The sequence below is a fragment of the Meleagris gallopavo genome, chromosome 2 (assembly GCF_905368555.1).
Source record: "Meleagris gallopavo chromosome 2, MGAL_WU_HG_1.1, whole genome shotgun sequence".
NCBI classification, from domain to species: Eukaryota; Metazoa; Chordata; class Aves; order Galliformes; family Phasianidae; genus Meleagris; species Meleagris gallopavo.
Window position 1 is genome coordinate 101,194,691 of NC_139405.1, and position 11,018 is coordinate 101,205,708.

The 11,018-nt window shown below is 42.8% G+C and overlaps 1 protein-coding gene across 2 annotated transcripts in view; it reads right to left on the reverse strand.

The window, feature by feature from the left end:
* The window catches only part of LDAH (lipid droplet associated hydrolase), a 109,104-nt gene extending 98,368 nt beyond the window's left edge, over nt 1-10,736 (reverse strand). The window contains exon 1 of one of the 2 annotated variants that reach the window (XM_085218100.1): nt 10,552-10,736. In XM_085218100.1, coding sequence (XP_085074226.1) covers nt 10,552-10,585 — 34 coding nt within the window. In that variant the 5' untranslated portion in view covers nt 10,586-10,736. The remainder of the gene's footprint in view (nt 1-10,551) is intronic. The other variant, XM_085218099.1, reaches the window with a different exon arrangement.
* Nucleotides 10,737-11,018: the final 282 nt, after the last annotated feature.

Sequence of the window (11,018 nt, forward strand, 5' to 3'; positions counted from 1 at the left end):
AGTTTCTAATCACAAATCAATTAAGAAAACAAATATAATCAGTTGTAAAATTTCATTCTGAGCTGATTGTAGCAAACAACTGCAAAGGAAAATCCAAGTGGCAACTCTTCACTCACAAGTAGCATCTGCAATATACAGTCATGAATAAAGAAAAAGGAAGATCAGCAATGCATTTTGGACTGAAGTGGTTGCCTTTTCAAGTTCACACCAACTCCTGCAGTAGCTCTGTTCTCCTTTTAAACAAACCTTAGTTTCTAATTTTCTACTATGCACAGCACTGCAGTAACTGAAAGTAAGACTGTGCACTAAAGGTTTTTGAAAGACAGCCCACCAGAGATAGACCCAAAAGGTTTCCTAGTACTAACTGTGTGCAAGAACTGAGAGATTTTTTTTTTTCTCATTTGGAATTTTATGGGCTTTGTAATATAGATAGACTGAAGAAGAAAAAAAGCACAAAGTAAAACTGGATATAGTTCCATGGTACTACTCTGAGAAAATGATTCACGCCCAGAAACCTACAGTTCCCCCTCTGACTTCATAAGAGAAGCTCTGAAGAACATTTCCATTATTGGCATCTATCTTCGGCACAAACTGCCTGTCTCCAAAAACACTGCAAGAGAGCTTGTCGACTTCCAGATACGCAAAATGGACAGAGGTGTCGAGATGAGATTCCTATCAGCTCAGCGAGCTGGTAGAGGGCACAGCTCATGCCGTTGCTGTGGGCAAGCTAAGAAGAGCTCGCAGCCACAAATTTGCCTGGAGTTTCGGGAGTCAGTGTGGAGGGAAGGAACACAGCTGGAGAAAGAGACGCACATGCAAAGATATTACAAGGAAGGCATTTTCCATCAACTCATCTAGTGAGACAGATAAGGCTTGAACTTCTGCTAGAATAAACAAACATAGGCTTTGACTTGCTGGGTAGTGCTTTAGCCCTAGATTAACACAGCACTGATGTGGGTATCTATCTGAAAGCAAACTCCTATTACAGAATACAGCAACCTACGTTGCAACACATGGACTGACTCCTAAACAGCTGTGGGACACACTACTTTCCTACCTTAGGACGAAGCAAGCAATCCTCTAGTCAGCAAAGCCTATCGTGAGACTTTGAACACATCTGACATACTCAAAGGCACTTACAAACAGATCTGTACACTCAGGTGTTTTACTATTGATCAGGAATCCATCTACCACTATTGTACTGGGTGAGAATACTCAGAACAGTAGTAGATGGCTGCTGCCATACAGCTGCCACACAGCTAGGACTCTTCAGCTTTCAGTTGACTCCAAAGTAAAACACTACAAGCAAAAAATAACCTTCTTTTGCACGTACAATTCTTAATTACTTATGCAGTTGTTCTCATAGCATACTAATCACTCTATCCTACAGTGTTACTTAGACTTGCAATTACTTGGACTTGAAAGATGGCTTGGTAACAACATTTACAATCTGTATTTAGATACCATTTGATGAAAAGAACTTGTCCTAGCACTGCATAACATATCCAGAGTAAGCAGTTTAAAATTTCACCTATAAATTGCCCAGTCACAATTGCCCAGACAGGACAAACAGGCTGCTTCACCTCTTCTGAAGAATGCTACATAAGTGAGAGGGACAGTGGTAATCCCAAGGACAACAATAAGCCCCAGAGAGCAGTGCTGGAACCAAAGTAAAGAAGAAGGGTACAGCAAAGCAGATTTGATATATGCAACTTCACGAAAGTACGTAAAATACACCCCAGGGTGTCCAGGAAGCTGGCATGATTACCACAAGTCTACTCTCTATCCTTTTTGCTACTGACTGAAGAAGTGCTCAAAACTTACAAGGCAACCATCAAGCACTTGCTCAAGACAGAGGATGCAGGGAGCTACAGGTCAGTCAGCCTCACCTCAGATCTCACCGAGCTACCAAGGAAAATCCTCCCAGAGTTGTAAGCACATAAACATGACTGAGAGCAATACAGAAAGGATTTGGCATAATCTGTCCAAATAACTTCACTACCTTCTACAAAGAGATAAATTACTCAATGGCTGATGGAAGAAATCTTGATGTTGCTTAGCGTACCTTGAGCAAGACTGCCTCCCACGGTATTCTTATAATCAGATTGGCAAAATGGAGATTAGGCAAGCAGACTCTAAGGTACTGTTGGGGGGAAAAATAACACAAAGCTAAACAAGAAGAACACAACAAAGAAAAACATAAACTTAGCAGCAACATCCCTCAGGAATCAATATTGAGCCAATATTGTTCAACATCTTCATTAAGCACCTGGATAATGTGCTATGAAGAACTTGTCAGCAGGTTTGTGCATGATACCAGTCTGGGAGGGAGAGCAAGAATCACTTGAAAGAGACCCACAAGGATCATCAAGTCCAACACCAAGCTCCACACAGAACCACCTGAAATTCAAACCCCATGCTTGAGAGCGTTGTCCAACTGCTCCTTGAATTCCAGCAGTTCGGGGCTGTAACCACTGCCCTGGGGAGCCTGGGCCAGGGTACAACCATTCTCTGGTGAAGAACCTTTTCCTAACACCCATCTGCCATTCCCTGGTGTCCTGTCACTGTCATCACAGAGATCAGTGCCTGCCCTGTGCTCCCCTCACGACGCTGTGTGCTGAACAAAACAAGGGACTACTTTGCCTCTAGACAGTGTTGCTCTCCAAACAGACCTTGGCCTAACAGGAACCACATGAAATCCAATGACAAACAGGAAGTCCTACACCTACAGTTCAATACTGCAATGTAGCAGTACAGGCTGGGTGCACACAAGAGTAGTGTTGCAGGAAAGGCAAGAGGACAATAAGCTGAACAAGAGTCAGCAGTGCGGCCTTGGAAAAACGAACGCCAAGTGTATAAATGTTGCAATAGCAAGAGTAACCACCTGGTTGATGGATGGACATGATTATTTTTCATCAAGTGCTGGAGAGAATGCATCTGGAGTACTGTGTCCAGTTTCGGATTCCTCATTACAAACAAGACATTAACAGACTGGAGAAAGTCAAGGTGACAAGATGATAAAGGTGCTGAGGCACACGGTGGATGTCCAAAGGACAAGGATTAACAGCTAAAAGTTGTACTTTTCTATGAAGCAAAAAAGAGGTTAAGTTGTAATCCAGTATCAGCCTAAACCTACTTGAGAGATACCTACAAAGACAGCCCTGCCAAACTTTTCTTTGCAATGACAGACGGTAAGCTGAGAAACAGCAGTCACAAGTTGTGCCTCCAGAGATTCACATTATGAAAAACTTAATCACTAAGAAAGCAATGGATGACAAGTCTGAGAGATAGTGGAATCTCTATTGTTGGAAGTTTTTCAGACACAGCTGGATAAAAGGATATTTTTGTATTATTCTAGCAAAGATAGCAGAGGGCTTCATGAATAGGTGACAATAAACAAATTATATATGTCAGAGAAAAGGTCTCTGAACTAGGTCAGCCCCCTAAAAACAAAGGGAATGGAAGCAGATGCATTCCATTGATCGACTCCACAAATTTTCTTATTTTTAATAAACGCCACCCCAGTTGGTGAGTTTTGTGGCTGAATTCAGTATCACAGTGCGAAAGAGTAACTAGAAACAGTTGCTATTGCTCCTGCTGACTGCTAGAAACAAAGGCTCTGACAATTTCTGCAGCATTATCCCCAGCACAGAATAACCCAGACCTGACACAATCTCCTTGATTTGCAGACAGGAACACGCTCACAGCTAAGAGCTGGCAGCAAAAGGAACAGACACACTGCGTGATAGGAAACCTGCAATGATGAATGGGGGTGGAGTGAGGATGCCCAGATCTCATCAAGGATTTGTTTGGACAAACTACAGCCAAACAGTAAGTGTCAGATTTTTTTATGGAAAAATTAAAAGCGTGGGTCGAAGACTTTATAAGCTGATGTGGTATCAGTCACAAATCTTGACTTGTCTTATGTAAGGAAATCAGCAGAAGAAACTGAAATATTTTTGCATTTTATTTTAATGTATAATTCTGTTAGTTTTATGACAGAACGGACATGCTAGCCTCTTTCAGGCTGAAATTCATTTTAAAAGGTCCAGATTTTAGGGATTCAAAACAGGAATACATGCTTCTGTTGAGCTGCAAGCAGAAATGGGGACCTACGGCTGTAAATGTCTACCAGTGATTAATGTAATGAACAGAGCAACCTCAACAGAAAAACCTCTTGCCTTCATTCACCATCAAACTTGTTCCAAAAAGACTGCACCAATATGAATAGTTTCAGAGAGTTCTGGAAGTATGAAGTTAAGAAATCATAAAATGCTGCTAGATCCCACAATGATACATGTCTACATTGTTCTGGTACAAAATTATTTTATGAAGACAGCAGTCAAAAACCCTGGAGAAAAGGATTAGGGAAGCTCACCTTAACACTGACCACTCATTAGATCACACAGAGAGTTTTGGTTTAACAGAGTTCATCACATACTTAAGACAACATAAAAGAAAAAATCAAATGGAGTTTTTGTTAGTTAACATAAATAATGAACTGTAATAAAACTGCTACTGCACTGTTTGTGTTGGTTTTCAAGAGTATAAAACAGCAAATGAAAGACTTCCAAGACTCCAAGGCACAATGACAACTTCTAAGAAAATAGTCACAGCTGAAAGCATCAACTACTGGTCTACTGCACTCAATAGAATAGACAAGGGAAACCAACTTTTCATTGTAGTTCTGGCAATAACACACTAGTTTTTATTTTTGGTCTCTCTTCCCCTTCGGCAAGGATCTCAGTTTTTGTTTGTGCTGAAACTCCTTCACAATGGCCTTGAATCATAGAATAATTTGGGTTGAAAGGGCCTTATAGACCATCCAGTTCCACCCTCCTGCCATAGGCAGAGACACCTCCCACTAGACCAGGTTGCCCAGAGTCCCTATCCAACCTTTTCTTGAACACTCCTCAGGGATGGGGCATCCCCAGCTTCTCTGGGCAGCCTGTGCCAGTGTGTCACCTCTCTCTGAGTAAAGAACTTATTCCTAATGGCTAATCTAAATTTCCCCTCTTTTTGTTTAAAACTATTATTCCTTGACCTATTGTTACAATCCTCAATTCAGTCCCACCCCAGCTTTTGTCTACATCCCTTTTAGGTATTGGAAGACTGTTATAAGGTCTTCCCAGAGCCTTTGCCAGGCTGAAGGCCCCCAGGTCTCAGCCTGCCTTCAAAGGAGAGATGCTCCAGACCTCTGACCATCCTTGCGACCTTCCTGTAAACCTGCTCCAAGAGCTCTAAATCTTTCTTTCTGAAGGCGTCAGACCTGAATGTAATAATCCAGATGGAACCTCACAAGGGCAGAGCATAGAGGGACAATCACCTCCCTCACCCAGCTGGTCACACTGCTGTGATACAGCTCAGGATAACATTGGCTTTCTAGGCTCTAAGCGCATATTACCAGCTAACGTTCATTTTTTTTGTCCATCAACACCTCCAGTCCTTCCCTGCAAGGCTGCTCTCAGTCCACAACTGAAAGCCCATTATACTTGTCTGGAGCTCAAGTAGATAAAGCCATGCCCTTTCTAGGTAGACCAAATAGTCCCCCCATTTAGCACTGTTACTTGCTGAAGTTAGAGGTAGGAACGTTACATTTCATGAACAAAGCTGTAAGAATCCATTTCATTTATATTTGAAAAGAAACACTATGGAATTCAAATTTCAGCACACGTCACTACCTAAAACAAGGCATGTTCAAAATGCAACAAGTACGTAAATTACGTTGCAGAGGAGATGATATGGGCCTTCAAAGGTAACTGAGTCAGCAAAAGAGGAATAGCAGCGCACACTGCAAAAGAAATAAAGAGAAAATTAAGGGCATGTGCATAAAAAAAAAATCTAAAAGGAGGAGGGTGAGAGAAGGAGAGACCGTACGCACGTCAGAATCACAGAATCCTAGAATCACCAAGGTTGGAAAAAGTCTCTAAGATCACCCAGTCCAACTGTCCATCTATCACCAATATTTCCCACTAAGCTATGTCCCTCAATACAACATCTAAATGTTTCTTGAACACCTCCAGGGACAGTGACTCCACCACCTCCCTGGGCAGCCTGACCATTCTCATGGAGAAGAAGTATTTCCTAACATTCAACCTGAATCTCCGCTGGTGCAGTGTGAGGCCGTTCACTTCACTTGTTACATGGGAGGCCGTTCACTATCTCTTGTTAGATGGGAGAAGAGGCCAACCCCCACTACACCACTACCTCCCTTCAGGAAGTTATAAAGTTCTCAACTCTCATTTCTTATCCTAATTCAAACATCCCACGCAAGCCACATTTCTAGTGGATTGTTGCTGAAGTCATATACGTAGCCTGGACAATAGTCAACATCAACAAAGAAATAAGCACAAATTTAAAGTAATGGTAATCTATTTACTCTTTCAAACCAGAGCACCCAAAAATTATGATTTTGAAGAAACTTTCATCTTTCAGCAGCATTAACAACAAGCAAAAAAAAAGTAAATGGTATCTGCCACTTCATCTAATGTCAAAATAACTCCTTTTTCACCACCTATTAGATTCAAGGAGGTCTATACATTCTTTGTTCTTATTAAGCAGGCAGAGCTCAAAGAGCATAATGAATACTAGGGAGAAGTTGACAACAAAGCGAAAAAAAACAACAAACCAGAACAACCCTACACCATTCAATTATCACCTTCACTTGGCTTTTCCTACCTGTACTGTACTTCCTCCTGTATTGTTAAGCATGCATCTTTCTATATACAGTAAAAAGGAACAGTTACTCCTTTTTACTATGTTTCTTCCATATTTTTGCCTTATCTGTTCTAACACAAGCTTGAATTCAAAACACTTTTTTCTATTTCTCATTTTATTCTTTCAAATTACATGCCTTTTCGCATCAATGCTTCATCTCACCTTCATTTTCAGCATCTAGCTATTGCTGTTTTTCTTGCTTTCCAGCAACAACAAAGAAGTCAAAATACTGCTTACCTACAGCAGGCCAACTTACTGTTCTCTGAGCACCATTCTGCAATTACCTCTCTACTTGTGTTTGCTGCTTACCACCTCCTGCCTATCTTCTGCAGCACTTTCTGATTCATTTATTAACCTAAACAGGTCTGAAGGCACCATGAGGCATGAAAATAAACAGGCCTTATGCAGCTGAGCAAAAGACAAAAAAAAAATAAAGCAGAAGAATCAGTGAAGATGACATATAAACAAAGAAAAAATATCAAACAGTGTTACTTCTCTTCCTGAGTCACTGCAATAACACACTGTGATCATCTGCACTAACCTTAGTCTTAGAATCCACATTGTCCTTAGCAAAGAGCAGTGGTGAGGTTCACCATTCTAACGAGGTGGATGGGACAGCAGCTGAGTAATCAGTCTAGAGAGAAGCGCTACAGTAGCTGAAAAGCTTCTCCATATGCATCTGTGCTCTGACAGACTGACAATTCTAGAAACAAGAGATTTTGCCATACTGGAAGCAGTGCTAGCTTGTTCCATAAAACAAGCACAATCACTCAATTACCTCTATTTTGCACAAGAACCTAGCTTCTTTCACCAAAATATCCCTGTCAAACCTTGGTAACACAACCAAGTGCAAAACACAAGCATATGAAGCATACGTTCATCAAAGGTGCAAGTAATAACCCAGTTAACACTTGACAATTTTATTTCCAGTTAGTGCTCCAATTTATTTTGAAAGGTAAAATTTCATTGTGTAGATTTCCATAACACATTTCTATTTTCTCCAAGTATACTAATAGAAAATATAAAGAAAATTCAAGTAGATGACACATCTAAATAAAGGAAAGGGGAACATCAGCTGTAAACAGAAGCATGAGATGAGACAGAAAAGGAAAAGAACAGCATGGCTATCGGCAGTAGCAGAAAGTAGCAGAAATTAGGAAGGAAGGAAGGAATCCTGCCATGCTTATATTTGCAGCATGTCTGGTTAGACATTGCTCTGGCACATCAAAATTACCTAATAAATCAAAACAAGCCACTTAGACAATGCACAGCCTCATTAAGCTGTTGTGCAGATCCAGCTAGGTAAACAAATAGTTTTCTCATTCATTGCACTGATCTGCTGCATAGTCAGGGTGGCTTTTCAGTGGAATCCCAGGTTTGCTTCAAGCTTAAGATTCAGTTTAACTCAGACCTTTCACGTTACACATTTGCTCTCAATTATGAATATTCTTTTATTTAGAATGACTTCCTCCCATATAACCTGTTTCTAAATCTTACTGCACATCTAAATACCATCAAAACGAGCACTGGAACCAAATTTAGTCAAACACATTAATGAAAATCCAAAGTCTTACACAGTGGTTTAAGAGCAGAGAAGACAGTTAAGCCACTACTAACAGCATGCCTAAATTTAATTACCAAATACTGTCTTTTATACCTTGCTTATCTGTTTTCTGTCTCAGTACATGAAAAACACTGCTAAAACTTACACATCAAAATTCGCTAATACTTGGCAAATATAACCTTGATGTTATTTGAAACTCAAGACCTCCTCTGTTTCCAGATAAGGTGCCAGCATTATAATAAATCATAATAATAATAGAAAAAAAACATTGCTTAAAAAAAACCAAAGCTGTCTACCAAAAAAAAAAATCTTGTCAACTTTATTGATAAACTCTTTGGCTTGGCAGTCATGATGGAATTGATTTTTTTTTTTTGTTAAATGATTAGCAATACACAATGTATTGTAATTGTATGTTATATGAAGGAAATGAACAGGTAATAACTCATCATTACCTTTTGGAATTTGAGGAGGAGGAAATAGCAAATTAAGAATATAAATTAAGAATATAAATTAAACAGAAAGGAAACTGAAAATAAATGGAATATCCAGACATAAGCTGCAGCACAGGAAGTTTCGCACGAATGTGCGTAAGAACTTCTTCACGGTGAGGGTGACGGAGCACTGGAACAGGCTGCCCAGGGAGGTTGTGGAGTCTCCTTCTCTGGAGATATTCAAGTCTCGCCTGGACGCCTACCTGTGCGACCTGGTGTAGGGAACCTGCTTTGGCAGGGGGGTTGGTCTCGATGATCTCTAGAGGTCCCTTCCAACCCCTACAATTCTGTGATTCTGTGGAATTGCCTCCTTAATTAGTTTGGCATTTGAGTCACAAAACTTGATGCTGAGAACGCCAGAGCTTCACATGGGTACAAGGTAAGAATGAGTTCATGGAGATGAAATTCACAGAGGAAATTTAGGTCTCCAGTGTACCTGTGCTTTAAAGTTCCTGAGCTGTAGGTTGTTGCAGGCTGAGTAAATGCTCACAGGGCAGAGCCAGGTAAAGACGGATATGCTCAGCTGTCACATCCATCTGCCTGGGGTATTGCCAAAGGCTCTTGAGAGATCACTGATTTCACATGCTTTTACGTAACCTTTGTAGTAATTCCATGATGGAAAACGTTAATTGTTAACGCCAGGACTTATCCAGACCTGCAAATGTGTGGCTGCCTCCTTCATGAGCATCTTAAGCAAGCTCCACGAGAAGACAGGGAACTATCATAATCCTAATGTTTGAAGGCCTCTAAGACACCCACAATCATAACCAGATGCTGCAAGAGGACCATGCAAATGGACTTTCAGACCTCAATTGAGTATCAGAGTCCCAGAAGGCCTGCAGCATACTACATCTCAGTGAATGAGGAGCTGCAGCATCTGAGTGGTTCACATCTTCTGAAGATACGACTTCAATACTGTCCTTTTGTTGCAAAAAAAGAAACTGCTTCATCACCTTTGCAAGCACAACAAACAGGTTAAGAGAAGGAAAGCTTTCAACAACTATCATGCCTCCATACTGCTTCCTCATTACCTCCATTTTCTCTCTGCACTCATTTCCACGCCAGCAGCTCCATGGCTCCCTGGCCCTGATGCTCCCCGCCTGCCTGGCGCTGGCAGATCCCCACTGTAGCATCAGCCTTTGAGGTGTCACCTGGAGCCTGCGGTGATGCTCTGGGGTCAGCCAGACATGACTGAGGGTTCCTGGAGCAGGGCGTGGGGCTCCACTCCTCCCAACCACCCGAGCTATTCCAATAAAAAACAACACTTCAGCATCTCATCTTGCTTTTCACTTTTGGGTATGTATAATTGTATTGCTCTCATTCACTGGCCATTCTATCCCTTAATAACCTGCTGCTTAGATAACGAGCATCACTCGGAGCTGCAAGAAACGTCCACAGAAACACACACTGAGACACTGAGCCCTGCAAGCAGCGTTACTGCAACTATTTTCTGGAAAGAAAAAGAAACCAAGCTTAGGATTTTCTTCTCGGAGTTCCGTCGTGAGCTAAAGGGAAAACATAAAATAAAGGGAGCACAGGGATGCGTTATCGCTAACCAGCGCTATTGGGTGGAACGCGTTTGCAGGACAGGGCTTGGCCCCAACGTTACGTAAGGGCGGGTGGTCCTCTCGGCCCCGCCAGGCAGCAGGAGGGACGAGGGCTCCCACCCCTCCGTTAAGCGAGGCCGCCGCACAGCCCCCGGGCACGGGCGGGCAGCTAGGCGGCCGCCCCCGCCCTAAACGAGAGCGGGCACGGAAGGAAGGGGAGAAAGGCACGTACCTTCCCCTTTCGCCGGCTCCGCGACACCCAGCATAGCGGCCACGAGCTGACGGCCCGACGTCTGCTTCAGCCGGGCGGAAAAGGGCAGCCGGGCGGCAGCGGGAGCAGCGAGCGGAGGGCGGCGGAGCCGCTCCTTCCGCCTTGGGCCGCGCGGGGTGGGCTGAGGGCGGCTCGGCTCCGCCCGGCCGTGGGGCTGCCCGCCTCCTCGCAGCGCTCCGCCCCGCCGCGCCCGGCTCTCAGCCGCGACGTGCGGCCGTGTTTAGAAAGAGCGAGATAAAGCCGTATGCTTGAAGCGCGGAGGAGGGAAGGGGCAGACAAAGCCTGAGTGCGCCCTTCAGTGTGTTACATCTTGCATCTACAACAGGAGTGTGGATAACGGCGTGAGCCTGGCTGCCCAGAATGCAAAAAAGCATTAAAACATTGAAAATACAAGGTATTGAGCATCAACTTGCAAAAAAGCCTGAAAA